We start from the raw sequence: 16,941 nt of genomic DNA, 5'->3' as shown, positions 1-16,941 counted from the left end.
ATGGGAGGGGTTAGGAGTCAAACCCTTACCCATGCTCTTCCATCACTGAAAAAATTGTGCAATGAGTCCAAGATTCTATGCATGTTTAGCTTGGGTTAAATTTACACCAGAGCCAGCCTAATGTAGTAGTTTGAGCACTGGGCTTATGACTCTGGAGATCAGGGTTTGATTCCCTGCTTAGTCATGAAAACCCACTGGGTGATCTTGAATGAGTCACACACTCTCAGCCCCAGCAAATACTGTTTGCCTTTAGGGTCAACACAAGTTGGAAACAACCTGAAGGCACACAACAACAACAACAACAACAACAATAAACAAGACTTTGAGCTGTGCCATTGGGCAGTGATAAACTAACTCCATGCCCACTAGCTCTCAGAAGAGTATGAGAGAGTGTATGTAAAACAGCTGGGCCCAAATTTACACAACCTCTGAAAAAGCTCAACCTCTTGTGCAATTAGTGTAGTGTGTGTGTTTGTGTGTTGTGTGCCTTCAAATCATTTCTGATGTGAAGGCACACAACAATTTATGGCAACCCTAAGGCGAACCTATCGTGGGGTTTTCTTGGCAAAAGGAGGTTCGTCATTGCCTTCCCCTGAGGCTGAGAGCATGTTGCTTGCCCTAGGTCACCCAGTAGTTTTCGTGGCTGGGCAGGAATCGATCTCTGGTCTCCAGAATTGTAGTCCAACACCCAAAGCACTACATGTTTGCTCTCATGTTGGTGTAGTGCCCTGGAGGAATTCTGGCTTGAAGCTCCCATGTGACTATAGAGAGAGGAAACAACAACAACAACAATAACACACACTGATATCATATGGACGCCTGTATGTTTTGACCTGGGAGAGGGACTTTTTAAAAGAAGTTTTTGTAGCCCCTGCCATTGCATCCAATAGTGAGGGATTGTGGGAGCTGGAGTCCAATAACATTTGGCACCTCTGTTTGAGAATCTTTGCTTCAGGGTCTTGCAGAAAATGCTTACAACTTGATAGTGCCAAATGTTTACCCAAATCTATTCTCAAAGGTGGAGAAATGAGCTGAGGTTTTTTGTTGCTGCTTATTAAAAGAAACCAGTATTCGGTAAGGAAGCCAGAGCTTCCAGTCTAAGTGCTTAATATATATATATATATATATATATATATATATATATATATATTTGTGTAATAGACTATAAGCACACTTTTAAAAAAAACCCTGGTAAATTAAAGCACCAAATTCGTATTGATTTTTTTCTTTTCCTGAGTGAATGAGTGAGGAACAGCAACTTGCACAAGCAAATGCATGCAAACTTCTCTGCACTGCATCGGATGACATCAGGTTGCTTCGCAGTTATAAGTCTTGAGTGAATGAGAATATTGAATGGTCTTAAAAATATCTAGAAACAAACAAAAACATTGATAGTTTACAGGGTTTTGTGAGTTTAAATGCCTTATATTTAACAATCATAATTTATGACTAACTTGTAGATATTGTGGGTTCTTATTTAATTATTTTTATAGTTGGGTTGGCTTCCTTTGTTTGTTTTTGCATTTTTAATTATAATTTATTTATTTAGAAATGAATACTAATTTTAAAAATTGCTCCTCTATTACCTCATAATATTTTGTTTTGTTTTGTTTTTTGGCATAATTTCTGGGAATGGAATGCTTTGCATGCGTCGGTACTTTTGAAGAATGAAAAAAAAAATGAGCGGGGCACATTTACCGTTACAAAAACAAAAAGAAAAAAATATATTCAGGGTGTGTGATGACAAACTGTATTACTCGTGGTGCTGTTACCTTGGAGACATTCCATACAAAAAAAATGCAAACCTTTGATTCTGTATGCTGTGATATAGTGGAAAATCTGCAATATAGTGACCGTGTTTTAACACACACAAACACATACACATATTAAAACACACACAAACACACACACACACATATATATAGATATCAATATATATGAATATTATTTGCACTCATGATCAAATTATGATGATCCACTCACTCCTGCCTTTCTTTTTTGTTTTGTTTTTGTTTCTCTCTCTCTCTCTCTCTCTTTTGCATTAAGGGGAAAATCATAATCCGTAAAATCAAACAGGAGTGGAGCTCTTTCAGAAAGCTTTCGATTAAATACCAAAAGGAATGTTCCTTCCCTCTGGAGGATTTATGCAGAAACAACGCCTTCCAAAATGACAGAATTCACTTACAACCATGGCAGGAGAAATATCTATCTGTCGATAAATGCAAAATGCACAAAATGGTGGCAGACATTGTTCTGAAACCTAATTAGAAAGCTTTAACCATATTATGGCCATCCATATGTACATAATATACCAATAAGGGTTATTATGCCTGACTGTAAGTCAGTTGCAAAAAGGATGCATACAACCAATGTCATGCTGAAGAGGAGCAGCAAAATGGTGGTGACTCAGCCTGCATCTGCACCACAGAATTAATGTTGTTTGATAATCTTTTAACTGCTACAGCTCAATGCTATGGAATTCTGGGATTTGTAGTTTTGTGAGATATTTAGCCTTCTCTCTCAGAGAGCTCTGGTGCCACAACAAACTACAATCCCTAGAATTCCATAGGATGGAGCAATGACAGCTAAAGTGGTATCAAGCTGCATTAATTCTGCAATGTGGAAGGAGTCCTAAACATTTAAGAGGCAGGCAGAAAAACAGTGAGTACCGTGATAGTAGTCCATTCCTATTCCTTACAACATATTCCTCAGATGCCTAGCTGCTAGACTGTGTTTCTCCTGGTGTGGTTTTGCCCTCCTTCTGCAAATTTCTACCTGCCGTTAAGTATTTTGAGTCTCTTTATGATTAAGTGGTTTCTATTATTTATGTATTTATTCATTCTTATTAGTTTTACATTGATCGTATCACTTACACTATAACTATCACAGTTTAGCAGAGACAGTCCCAGTCTCACCCCCTTTTTTCAGCTGCTTTTAAAATGTCCCACCAATTTCTCTACCCTCCTCTCTTGTACTCAGCTTACTCCAGTTGTTGCACACTGAATTCAAAGTGAAAAGGCAATTTTCACTCAATTAATTCATCTGCAGGAGAGAGAGGAAGAGGGACAGAATCATGCCTTTCCCTGTAGCTCACAAAATTACAAATTCCAGAAGTCTGTAGCACGGTCCCATGACAGCTAAAATGGTGTGTCAAACTGCATTAACTCTACAGTGTAAATGCGCCCAAGATGTTCTCTCTGCATTGCCATTGCATGCATATTCAGAGGTCGTGAAGCTGGTGGTTGAAGTACCCCATATATATTTCCCAAGGTGGAAGGTTTCTATGCTATCTCCTATGTCAATGGAAGCTTTTGTTTCTGCATAAACTGTTAGAAAATTTACGAGAGACTAAGATGAAGCAAGGAGGAGGAACAAAGGGAGGGAGAAGGAAAAGTGAATAAGGGAATACCAGTGTTTGATTCCAGATTTTTTTCCGCTGTGTACCAAATGATTTAATGGGATGGGGGAGGCTGGCTTTGATTTTATATAAAACCAATGGGACACTATTTTAATCATTACAATATAAACACCCAGTTTTTCCCTTAATGGCACAGGAGAGTGAATGGATCATCAAAAAGAATTTTTTTTGTACTCCTACTGCTGTTCTGTTGTGCTGTGCAACATTTTGCTACATAGACTATTTTATAGGAGAAAGCTAGAAAATATTTATTATTAATATTAAAGCAATAGTGCATTGGGGAGGGTGGGGGATTGAAGAGACATTAGAAATTGTGTAAATGCTTAGATTCACTTTTGGTGGATTTTTTGTACTTTATTTATAACTAATAAAATGAATTGCATTGCTAACTATTTGCTGGGATACCTGCTGGTGGTATAATTGGATTATAGAATGCCACAGGATGAAATTGGAAGTGCTGGATATCTTTTTTTTTTTTAATGGGTGCATCTCTGTTAGTTTTATTAGACCAGAAGATGATAATCACTATCTGTTGAAATATTAAACTGTGTCCTTCCCTATGCTCAACATGCAGATTTCCAAATAAAATCAAACATTAATTTAGGGTTGCCAGGTCAGGACAATCCCAGGCTCTGAGATTTCAAGAGTAACACTTGAGACCTGGGTGTCACTAAGCACAACATCTTAGGCAGAAAACACAGGGGTGTGGAGTGTGCAATTCAAATGGAAAACAACAAATGTAACAAGTGAGGAAAATGTAAAAAGGTGAATCTTCATTTATGTCAGTGTTGCATTCCTGGACTTGCAAAGACAATTGAGACTTATGTTAAAGGAGAAGCCGATTCCTTAGAGAAACATTGGAGACCAGAAGAATATGTTACAGTGGAGCTGAGGCAACCACCAAGTTAGTGACTTTATTCAACACACCACAAAATTTAAAGTATAAAAACATCAGAACTTACCTTTTCCAGGATAGGGAAACCCCTTCTTTCCAGATGACAAGACTTCAGTTGCTCATCCCCTACTTAAGCAAAGAGAGAAAGCCCCTTCCAGCATCACCAAAACTCCAAGATCCCAGTTTCTTCATCCTTCTCAAACACCCCTTCTAAGGAAGCCAAGAACACTCATTCCTCCAACAATGGCAAGACTCCAGTTTCTCCCCCACTCCGTTCCCCTTCTAGGCAGGCAAAGGAACTCCCTTCCTGCTAGCAACACCACAACTGCACACCCTCTGTGCATTTCAGGTGAGACATTTATTTGTTTGTTTGTTTATCCATCCATCCATCCTTGGAGATATGCAGTAAATTTGAAATCCTGTAAACTAGAGCAATATGTTACTTGTATATACACACACTTTTTAAGACAGCCCTCTCACTTGCGAATCCTCCCCATTGCCCTTAGGACCAGAGAAGAACACCCAAGCTCTGAAGCTCAGGACCAAGCCCTGAGATTTGGGAACCCTAAATATTAAAGCAGGGGTGGGGGAACTGTGAATTGTTTGGATGGTCCACAGTGGTGGTATTTAGGTATTTAGTAGGCAGAGTTGTACTTGTGCACACAACAATGAATTATAGGACACAGAGCAGTATGCAAATACACATTGTTATTATGCATTACCTTTGTGTATTGTACACTGAAGTTGCACAATGGGTTGCCAACCCTATGCATTGTTGGAATATGTTAGAATATGTTAGCATTCAGAGACATAGGAGATTATCCCATAGACAAATGACCCAACTGCTCCCTAACAGGATGCAACCAGGTTGCGGAATGCAGACGGGTATTATGGCTCGTAATTCACTGCCAATTCCGCTGGGCAATTGCATCCCAGTTGCATCCCAGGTCCCAGGTGTACTTAGGAGGCCAGTTTTCAAAGCCAGGACCTTTCAGTCTTTGAAAAGTGGGCTCCAAAGCACGCCTTGGACCCAGGATACAGCCGGGATGCAATCAACCAGCAGAATCGGTGGTGAATTATGAGTGATAATACTTGCCTGCATCCCACAACCTGGCTGAATCCCGTTAGGAGCAGTCGGGTTATTTGTCTATGCGATAATCTCCATAGCCATGTTAGTCTAGAATACTAGTATGCAAAGGGAACTTGCAGCATCTTTGAGACTAATAGTGCAAAAGAAATTGTAGTATAAGCTTTCATAGACTCAATCTATACCCTCAGATTCATGCTGCACCCTCTCTCAGTCTCAGAAGATGGCAATAGGAAACCCCCTTTGAAGAAACTTGCCAGGAAAACCATGTGACAGGTTCGCCATAGGTTTGCCATGAGTCGAAAATGAAGGCAAAATGACACATACACGGTTACAAGGCTAAAGATCTTATTCCACATGTCTCAGACTGAAGGTGCGATGCCATATAGATGTAATAACATGAATCAGCAGCACGTTGAGACCCTTTAATTTTCACACACATCCCTGGAGTTATGACAGCAGAACCGCACCTACAATTTTCAGCTTCTTCAATCACACTAATTTAATCCAGGTTTTAGCATTCCTCCACTCGCTCCGGAGAGGATGTGCTGGAATATGGAAGCCACTGCAGCAAACAAAATCGCCACGCCTGACCAGCTGATGGCTCCACAGCTTCCCATCTTCCTTTGCCAAGAATGCTTTCATTTCAGAGAAATATATGTAAATCCTTCCGTTGGAAAAGTTCCATGTGAATCTTATTACGCCTGCTGCATTAGTTGTTGTAGCAACAGGAATGGGTCTCATGGGAGTCAAAGTCAAAAGTTTAATGCGGCAGAAAGAGGAAGAGCGAGCAGGCGGTTTTGTAGGACTTGCTCTGGCAAGGTGCCCCCTCTTTGGTCTCTGCAAGCATCCTCACCTGAGTGTACTTTCTATTGATTCCTTAACTTTCACAGAAATCTGTGTTTTCAGTCTGGGTATACAGGTTGAGTCTCCCTTATCCAAAATGCTTGGGACCAGAACTGTTTTGGATTTTGGAGGAATTTTTGCATTTCAGAATGTTTGTATAGACATAATGAGATATCTTGGAGATGGATCCCTAATCTAAACATACAATTTATTTATGTTTAATATGCACACACCCAGAAGGTAATTTTATACATAATATTTTAAAAAATAATTTTGTGTATGAAACATAGTTTGGGTACACTGAACAACCAGAAAGTAAAAATGTCACTATCTCAGCCACCCATCTGAACAATTTTGGATTTTGGAATATTCAAATATTTCGGAATTGTGGATAAGGCAGACTCAACCTCTACTCTCCACAACATCTTATACAACAGGGCATGGCAACTTTGTAGAACAGGGGAGGGGATACGCTGAACCCAACAGTCTTCGAGGACTCACCCACAACTCCAACATTAGCTGAATTCCTTGGTCATACTGCATAGTGTAAATCTACACTCACACCCTTATGTTGCACTATATTACCATTCTACTGAATACCAACTGTGATTACATCTGATGTTTCCACAATCCCAGTGAGCCAAGTGGTACATTGTGTACAGTATTTACTCAAGAATGCACAACTGTCTGTGAAACACACAGGCCAAGATCCTCCAATGAACATATAGATATGAAATAGTAACCATGTGTGATAAAGTCCACAGTTAAAGCTCTATGAGATTTTTACTTTCTGTACAGTTGTTAGCACAATTCAACAACAATTGCAGTCATTGTCTATGGTGCAAGATAGTATCAGAATGCCTTCTTGTGCCACAAAGCCCAGATAAACAGGGCAGAGTGTCTCCTTCCTTTCTGGAATGGAAGAAGAGGGGAAAAATCTTTTTGTTGCACTGTGAAACTTCAGTAATGTGGCTGTATCTGGGGTATCAGTGCTACAGATTTTGATGGTGGTGGTACAGAAAGAGAGATTGAAAAAACAGTGGGTGGAGGACGTATGTGACCTATGAGATGCTTGTAGTCCATGCCAGGATTAATTGGATTCTGAGTCAGTGCATTCAGAACTCTGCATGAAGTGACCAGCTCATGCGTTGGAATTCACTGACACTATTAAAGTTCAACACCATTTTTAAAAATACATCTTTATTAGTGTTTATGAGGCAGAATAAAATCTGGCAATGTTGAAACGGCCCCACAGCATACACTAGAAAGATTTTAATCAGAAAAAAACATCTTATATTTTTCATGTATTTTTAAAGTAGATTTACATATATTTATTTTACAAAATGGTAAACCAAATTATATTCCATATTAAAAACAATGAAGATCAAAATTATGAGTGCCAGTTTTTTAAACCTGAGATAACACTTCTCTAGGAATCTCTAGGTACTCTAGCCCAACTCTGTGGTCAACTGTCACCAGATGTTGGCCATAGAATCACACTGGGAGACCTAGAGATTCCTAGAGAGAACATATTAATGAAATCCATGAAAGGGAAACTAGTGAATGTGGAGGCGACTATTGAACAAACCTACTGAAGCCACTGGTGATCCAATGGGTCTACTCTACTTAGAACTAGCAATTGGATTTAGGCCTTATAAAACATTACCTGACCAGGCTTAAGCATTTCAGAACAATTCTGTTTCCACCAGGCAAGGTCTGGGTCCTAACATGCTGTCTCTGGAAAGATCTAGTGCTGCACAGAGTGCCAAGATACAAAACAGGAAACAAAACAAAACCAGAAATAGTTGGTAGACCACTTCTGTATTTTTTTTAAAATGGGTTGTTTCTGTTTTTAAGGAATGCAGAGGAGACCAGCTATCCAGTAATGTAGAGGAGCCCAGCTATTTAAAAGGTGAACTGTCTTTTCTGGAAACTGTCAAGAGCTGAAATCCACTTCGTCTTCTTTTGGCCAGTAAAAGGGCCAAAAAGAGCCAGTGTCATATAATGCTTTGAATGTTGGACAAAGATACTGAGAGGGCAGGGTTCAAATCCCTGCTCAATCATTGAAACCCATTGATAGACTTTAGGCAAATCACATTCTCTCAGCCTCAGAGGAAAGCAAAGGCAAGCTGCTTCAGAAAAAAAATCTTACCAAAACCCTCCTATGTGATAGGTTTCTCTGTTAGAAATAACTTGAAGGCATATAACAAGAAAAGGGCAACCCTTTAAGGGTTTAGTGCCATAAAACTCATTTGCTTGAGTGTCCATTTCTACTTACTAATACTATTAATTTCTAGGAAATAGCTCTCTCCATGTTAAACCATCGCCTTTCTCCTTGTCAAGCCATTTCCCACAGGGAAAATTGGTTGTCACCCCAGTAGCAGAGTTGGTGATTTCAACCCTTTCTACCAGCCAACCTGGAGAAAAACCCTTACTGTCGTGCTCAACACGAACTTTTCTCAACTCTCCAAGTTCAAGGATTTCCAGGTAAAACCGATCGGCACTGCCCCGTTCAAAGAGGTTGCGGTATTTCTGCTTGAGAGCCCGTTTGCCCGAGTCCCCGTTCATTCCATAGATGGTGAGGAGGACGTTGGCGTCGGTCCCAGCTCCCTTCACAGATCCTGTCACAATGATCACCTCGTATTTGACTGGCACCAGACTCCGAGCTTTGCTGGCAAAACTCTCAATCACCTTGGCACACTCGATGACTTTGTGGTCGCCCTTCTTTGCGCGTAGGGGAATTTTTGCATTGCACCTGAAGAAATACCTGCCGGAAAGAGCAGAACACAGTTTTGGATTCAGGAGAATTAATGGGCTGGTTTTTTTCAACCGAGAGTTTTACTTCAGGGAGCTTTATTTTTCTTGGGGGAGAGAAGGCATACTTTCTCTAACAAGTATTATTAAGTATTTTGTTAGCTTTGCTAAACCCCCTGATTGAATGTTTTGTTACTGTCCTTTTGTTAAAATTCTTTTGGCTGGCAACATTCCACAGCATGTTAGATACAGAAACCAATTTAATTGGATGTGGCAGTTTTCTCTCCACCCCTGAATAATCAAGACATCTGTCCCACACTTTCTTTGTCCTCCATCCTAGCCTTAGAATCATCCTAAGAAACAGCCTCCCTTGACTCCTGCACTGATCTTCATTGTGGAAAAAGGCGCATTAATGGCCTACTAATGGATTACTGGGAGCTGGTTTGATTGCTGGACTAGAACTCTAGGAGACCAGGATTCAGTGTTTCACCCTCTACAATGCTAGAAATTGAAGGAAAAATTCATTAGGGAGGGGCAGAATTTTTATGGGGAGGCAAACCCCTAATTTTGTCGCCCCCCCCCCCATAGCTACACTCTTGATCTGCAAACCCTCAAATTGGGCTTTCTGCATATTTTGTTTCAGCCTGATTTGAGAGCCTAGTCCTTCCTTCATGCTTCTGCACCATCAGTTGTTGTTGTTGTTGTTGTTGTTGTTAATTTTTATTTATAGAGTGCTGTAAAGTTTGCACAGTGCTTTACATAGTAGGGGTCAAATAAAATAAGAAAAGGAATAAGGTCTTAAGACAATATGTAGACATGACTTTCAAAAAGTCAGGAACCTCCAAATCCGTCCCCTTCTACCTTATGTCATTGTTGGCAACAAAGCTGAATCCTCCTCTTTGTTGTTGCTCTATGCCTTCAAATCATTTCCAACACATGGCGACCCTAAAGCGACCCTATCATGGGGTTTTCTTGACAGATTTATTCAGAGGAGGATTGCCATTGCCTTCCCCTGAGGCTGAGAGCATGTGACTTACTCAAGGTCACCCAGTGAGTTTCATGGCTGAGCTGAGAATCTTCCACTATGCTATTTTTAAAGATGCAAGACTGGTCATGTGACCAAAAGAGGTTTCAGGAGTGATAACTAGTGGCCCATCTGTTCTGTCTCCTCCTCACCCCCAATATTCTGGCTGAAGTCATTGCTTCATTCTGTCTAATGGTAGAACCAGCTCTGAATTGAGCCTGGGACCACATTCAAGGGATGTTATCCAGAGAGCAGAGCACTGTTGTAGGAGATATTTCATTTGGTAAATGTGGAATGCAGCTCAAAACTAAAACCTGAGTAGAAAACAGCTTGCCCCATGTGAGTCTGACCAATCATCTAGAGAGCCTTTGCTTAGGATTCCATCACAGATGTTGAAAGCTGGACCCATTTGGATAAATTTGGAAACCTGGCTAAATTCATCTTGGTGCACCATGAATTGTACAGATCTTCTCTCATCTTTTGAGTAAGGAAGCAAGCACCAGTGGTGTATAGGGACGGAAAGAATATTCAAAAGGATTTGAATGAAAAACAAACAAACAAGTGTCTCTCAGTTTTTGAGAAACCTTGATGGGAAGAATCCTGAACTGACAATCTTGGCAGTGTGGCTAATTCTGTGCAAAATTCACACAAGTTTCTTTTGTGCAGAAAGCAGCTTTTTCTATGCAGGAAGTAGCATTTTCTTCACATAATTTCCCCCCAGAAATATGTGCAAAAATTGCTATTGCTGTTGTTGCATGCCTTAAAATCATATCTGACTAAACCTATCACAGAGGGCTTTTTTGTTGTTGTTGCAAGATTTGTTCAGAGGGGATTTGCCTTTGCCTTTCTCTGAGGCTGAGATGGTTACTTGCCCAAAGTCACCCAGTGGTTTTCCAGGGCATAGCAGGGATTTCCCATGCAGAAAACACTCCCCCCCCCCCTGCAAAACAGCCATGTGTGAATTTTGCACAGAATAATCCCAACTACGAGAATTTTGTGTGTGCAGGAAACAGCATTTTCTGTGCAGAAAATATATAAAGAAAAAAAGTGTCTATTCTGAAAATGCTGTTTTCTGCACAGAACAAGCATGTGTAATTTTGTGCAGAGTAAGTCCTCAACTGTGAATATTCTTCAAAAATTACAGTGGGAAGAAAATTGCTAAAACTGACCAAGATTTCATAGAAAGTAAAGATTACATCCCTAATTAGAAGATGGCAGACTTCAGTAACACTATAGCCAAAGCTTGGGGAACCTTTCTTTTTTGGGTCCGAAAAACAATGTCCCCAAGCTCCAGCTATAGTCAGGATCAGAGGCTCTGTTGCTACCCATTTAGTTTGCCCCTGGCTCCAGCTGCCTTGGCCTTTTGTGGTTTGCATGCCATTTGTTCCTTTCTTCACGGGGAGCCACTTACTTGTTGTTAAGTTCCATCTCTGTAACAACAATCTCCTCAACATGCCAGTAGACATCTGCTTTCACGCTTGATTTCTTTCCGTCTTTTGGACAATGACCAACACAGATGGCTGCAATATCACCAACATTCTTCGAAGAAAACTCGAATACATCGGTTGCTCCCCTGTAGGAATAGCCCCCCTAATTAATACTGTGCAGACCAACAGTCACCAAGGATGATGAGAGGACATGAATTTTTTGTACAAGGTTGTCAATTACAGAGGTTTTTTTTAAAAAACTGATTCACCAGCAAATTATTTGGAATAAAGGTCTCTCTCTCACACATTCTCTCTCTCTCTGTCTGTCTACATAGTCATTCACACAATGCTCAATGGAATTTTTCTGTAAGAACATACCCTGTTCCACATATAAACGGATTTATTTCTTTTTAAATGAAGCTAAAGACCACAAAGTATCTCCTGTCTTATTCATTTTGCTTTTTAAAAGTGTATAAACAAATTGACACTTGTGAGGGTACCTTTCAGTGTTGATTCTGTAATGTAAGGATTTTTATACCAGCCTACTTTACAAGGTTGATGTATGGAACACTGAGATAATATATATGCAGCAAGGACTTAGGAAGGGTTTACTAATGGTTTAACGAACCAATGAACCCCACAGATATGTATATGGGAAACAAAGATTAGTTTTAAATGGGAAAAAATTCTACAAAAAGAAAAAGTAATAGTAGTAGTAGTTTTATTTCTTGCTCGCCTCTCCTCAGGGCTTGAAGTGGGGTACAACATAGATTAAAATACATAAACATAGGACACAATAAAATTCAAACATAAAATTAAAAATATACCAATTAAAAATTCCTAGTTTAAAATTGACTGGGTAGGCCTGCCAGAAGAGATAGGTCTTTAATACTGTTTTAAATTCAGGCATCATGATTAGCTGTTGAATCTCTCCTGGCAGTTTAGGGGTGGCCGATGAAAATATCCTCTAGTCCTGGCTGGTTAAAGTATATGACCCCCAGAGGACTTGAGTTTAGGAGGCAAATTATATAAAGATTATGAGTGTCTGATTCTCAGCAGGCATCCTCGTAAAAGTGGCATTCACTGTTCTTTCAGGAAGGAATGGCTTTTCTATGATGGTCAACTACAACACTTATAATTATTTGTATTAATCATAATTTTAAAAATAAGATCTGGCAAGTGATCTACTCATCCCCACCTTTTAACTGAGCAAAAATGTTTTCCATCAAAACCAGTTCGTCTGCCCTCACACACATGTCCTCTGTTCACCACAGATTCAGGATACGGGAAGGAAGTTTAAATCAGCCTTTCCCTGCTGACATCTAGGGAGTAAGGAGGTGAAAGCCATCTTTCCTCTCAGTGATCCTAAGGTAACTTCCCTTCCAGTATTAGCAGGAATCAAACAACATTGATAGGCTGAGTAAAGTGAAAACCTCTGCTACCCTCCATAAAAAGCAATACCCACTAAGATCACTATCCTGGTGCTGCTAATAGAAAACAAGACAGCAGACAGAACTATAGAGTTGGGAGAGAACCCAGGGATCATCCACTCCAGTCCTCAGCTACTATAGGAAAGACACACCTAAACCATACCTAACAGATGGTCTTTTCTTTGCAAGCCAGTAGATGACTGGGTAGTGGGGGAAAGTGGGCATCAGCTCCAAGGTGCACAGCTTGGAGAGTAGCCAGGTCCTGTGGGTTGCTAGAAGCACTGACATCGGGGTGACTAAAGGTAGTAGCATTTACATTGGGGTGGAAAACATGTGCCTCTCAGGCTTAGTGTAGCCATATGCCCCTTATTATAAGAGATGCCTCCTTTTTGAGAACCGGAAAACATGTCTCTTATATGGCTGACAGGTGTCCCTTATTATAACGGATGTCCCCTGTCTGAGGATAAGAAATATCACAGGTGGGCAACTGTGGGAGGCTAAGGGGCCACATTAGTTTCCAAGGAGACCTCGAAGGGCCATATCCCCTATCACACCCTCTCCCACAAAAATCGTAGAATTATAGCATTGGAAAAGAGACCCCAAGGGTCATCCAGTCCAACCCCGTGCCATGCAGGGATACAGAATCAAAGCACCCCCAACGGAGATCCATTCTCTGTTTGAAAACCTCCAAAGATGGAGATTCCACCACCCTCCGAGGGAGTGTCTTCCACTGTCAAACAGTTCCGACTGTACAGAAGTTCTTCCTAATGTTTAGGTGGAATCTCTCTTCTTGATCAAATTTTTGTCCCTAAGTGCCTTCTATGGGACATGGGGGGTCCTTTTAAACATTTTTTTTCAGCCTCCTTTGACCAGAGGTCTTTTTTTTAACAACAAGAAATGAGCAAAGTCACTCTGTTTTTAAAAAGTCATTCCTGGGCCTTACTTGGCCTCAAAAGGCCACAAAACATGGTGGAAATGCTCTCCACACACCCCCAGAGGACATTTCAGCATGTTCTGGAGCAAAGGATATTGTAAGGTCTTGGGGCCCACACAAACAGCCCTGGGGAAACATATGTGACTCATCAAGATGCTAAACATTTTTTAAAAAATCCCTTATTTTATAATGTGGTGTCATCATAAAGACAGAAATGTGTGCATTGTGTAATTCAAGGATGTGGAAAATAGGTTTTATTTGATGTGCTTTTTAATTTTTAATTTTTAATTGTTTTAATTATTGTATTTGATGTTTTAAATTGTTTTTAAAACTTTTATTGTAAAGTTTTTAAAAATGTTTTTATTTGTGAGCTGCCTTCGATCCCTTTCTGGGAGAAAGGCAGCATAAAAATGAAATAAATAATAATAAATGATAAAAATAGGTTAATTTTACAGAGAAACACACAGCTAAGTTAACTGAAATCAATACTTTCATTTGGTATTTAAGTAGATCACAAACTGGTTAATAGCAACTTCCGGATTCTGAACCCAGGACCTCAACTACCTCTGATTGCTATTTTGAAAATCTGGCAACCCTACATAGAGTACATACGGCTTCAAGAACATTTTTCTGGACCCCAGAACCATTATTCTACCTGGTCCAATTTCTTTTTTCTCCCCCTGAAAGCAGGCGACTCCCCCCCCCCCCCCCACACAGTTCGATATCTTTTTGATATCAAAAACCCACAACAGATGAACCATGATTCTGGGTATACTCTGCACGTGGAAGGTTTTTATTTTTGTTTATTTTTATTTTTTAAGGAAATGCTTTCTATTTCCTTCTAGCATCATTTTGGAGGGGTTGGTGTACTTGGCTATCCCATTATATTGTTACAGCACCTACCTTAAAAACCTCCTTTTCTTGGAAGAGTTCTCCAGAAGAAACTCTTTGGAACGTCCTTTCTTCCCTTCAAAAATAACAAAGACATTCTCTTTGGTTTCTGCATCTTCTCTGTCACTGGTGATGGTGAGGATTTCATAAGCTTGGAAGTCAAGAGATCAAAAGAGAAACATAAAACACTGGCATCCAGACAGGTACTATATAAAATTTTGGGTTTTGGAGTGTTTTGGGTTTTGGAATTCCAGATATGAGAGACTCTTCCAGTATTATTATTTTATACAGCCATTGATATATGCTTTTGCGTTGTAGGCATCCACGTGATTGGGACTCCCCTCCCTCCAAGTTGTGGAGGTTTCAGTTTCTGGATCTCATGAAAACCTACATGCTAGTAGTCGCTCAAACACAAGTGTCCTATTACAGATGTGGGCACCAGTGTATGGGCTTGCTGAGGGTTATGGCAGGGGTATGCACATTTTTACTGCCTCTTCTCTTCTCCACATGTCTTTTCTGCATATGGACAAAGTTGGAAGAGGACTGACATTCCTTCAGTTTTTAACATAGTGGTGGACAAAGTTTTGAATGGACTGTATGTGTCCATTGAAGGCCCAAAGTGTGGCCCATAAAGAGCCCCCAAACCCTCAGAATCCCTTAAAATCACCATTTTAGGTGATTTCCTCCCAAACAACTCAAAACCCTCCGTATACATTAAAAATGTTCCAGAACTCTCCTTTCAGATTAGCTAATAATTGTCCAAATTGAAACTAGAAGAAATGTTGCTCATGTTGTTGAATTTTTGACAAGTTTTGAGGCATGGGGGTAGGTGGGCAGAAATTGATCAGCTTGAAAGAAAAAGTGGGAGGCCTGTAGGCTTTGACACCTCAGTGTGGTCAGATTTGGGGATGGGTTTTGCCTCCAGGCGGAAAACTGGCCCCAAACCCTCTGCAGTTGCCCATCCCTGTTTTAACCTCATGGTAAAGAACTGGAATCTGACTGACTACAGGCTTTCAGCGATGCAAACTCCTCCACCAACCCAGCCTCACACTCCCTCCCGGCCTTTTCCTCAAACCTACAAGTCCGCTCTTTCAGTTCCAGGATGTCATTATTGGCACAAGCCAGTTCCCGCAGGAGCTGCCCATCATCCTCCTTTTTCGCCAGCCAGCGATCACACTGAAAGCGGTATATTTTGTCCATGATGGAGTCTTCCACATCAATGTATTCCAAGTGCCAGCCAGGTGCAATTCCTGGAGGAAAATAAATATCTCATTGCTTGCGGAAAGGAAGTAGTGACACTGCTACATAACTTAGGTCCAAACTATCTGAAAGATTGTGTCTCTCCATATGAATCTGCAAGGCTTCTCAGATATACAGGGAAAGGCTTTCTCTAAGTCCTGCCACTATTACAGCCTTGCTTGATGAGGACACGAGAGAGAGGGTCTTCTCAGTGGCTGCTCCCACCCTCTGAAACTCTTTTCTATGCAAGGCTAGGCCAGCCCTCTCCATTCTTTCCTTTCCTCAAGAGGCAAAGACACGCTCTGAAGATGCCAGCCACAGATGCTGGTGAAACATCAGGAATAAACTCTTCAAGAACTTGACCACATAGCCCGAAAAACCCACAAAAACTATGGATGCCAGCCATGAAAGCCTTCAACTTCACACTTTTGTTTAATTGTTGTTGTGTGCCTTCAAGTGATTTCTGACTTATGGCAACCTTTAGTCAAATGTATCATGGGGTTTTCTTGGCAATATTTGTTCAGAAGAGGTTTACCATTGCCTTCTTCTGAGGCTGAGAAAATGTGACTTTCCCAAGGTCACCCAGTGAATTTCATGGCCAAATGAGAATCAAACTCTGGTCTCCAGAGTCACAGTCTGACACTCCAACCACTATGCCACACTGGTGCTATTTTAGGTCCAGAGGAGGCTTGCCTTAAAATTGGGAAATAAACTAGAATCTCCTACTCAAACTGAAATGTGGGAACTAGTGCCACAGGACATCCTAGTTGTTGTTGTTGGGTGCCTTCAAGTTGTTTTTGATTTATGACAACCCTAAAAGGTGACTCTATCACAGGGTTTTCTTGGCAAACTTTTTCAGAGGGGGTTTACTACTGCCATCCTCTGAGACAGACAGTGTGACTTGCCCAAAGTTACCTAGTGGGTTTCCATGACCCCTCCAATAATAATAATAATAATAATAATAATAATAATAATAATAATAATAATAATAATAAT

At 40.5% G+C, this 16,941-nt stretch overlaps 1 protein-coding gene across 2 annotated transcripts in view; it reads right to left on the bottom strand.

The window, feature by feature from the left end:
• Positions 1-6,561: 6,561 nt before the first annotated feature.
• Positions 6,562-16,941, bottom strand: part of LOXHD1 (lipoxygenase homology PLAT domains 1) — an 85,550-nt gene continuing 75,170 nt past the window's right edge. For both annotated transcript variants that reach the window (XM_042447859.1, XM_042447860.1), the window contains 4 exons: positions 15,786-15,956; positions 14,719-14,857; positions 11,436-11,597; positions 6,562-9,013 (listed from right to left, as the gene is read on the bottom strand). In XM_042447859.1, the coding sequence (XP_042303793.1) occupies positions 8,533-9,013; positions 11,436-11,597; positions 14,719-14,857; positions 15,786-15,956 (953 nt within the window). In that variant the 3' untranslated portion in view covers positions 6,562-8,532. The remainder of the gene's footprint in view (positions 9,014-11,435; positions 11,598-14,718; positions 14,858-15,785; positions 15,957-16,941) is intronic.

The sequence above is a fragment of the Sceloporus undulatus genome, chromosome 2, assembly GCF_019175285.1.
Source record: "Sceloporus undulatus isolate JIND9_A2432 ecotype Alabama chromosome 2, SceUnd_v1.1, whole genome shotgun sequence".
Lineage (NCBI taxonomy): Eukaryota > Metazoa > Chordata > Lepidosauria > Squamata > Phrynosomatidae > Sceloporus > Sceloporus undulatus.
This window is presented reverse-complemented; position numbering and strand designations above follow the sequence as displayed.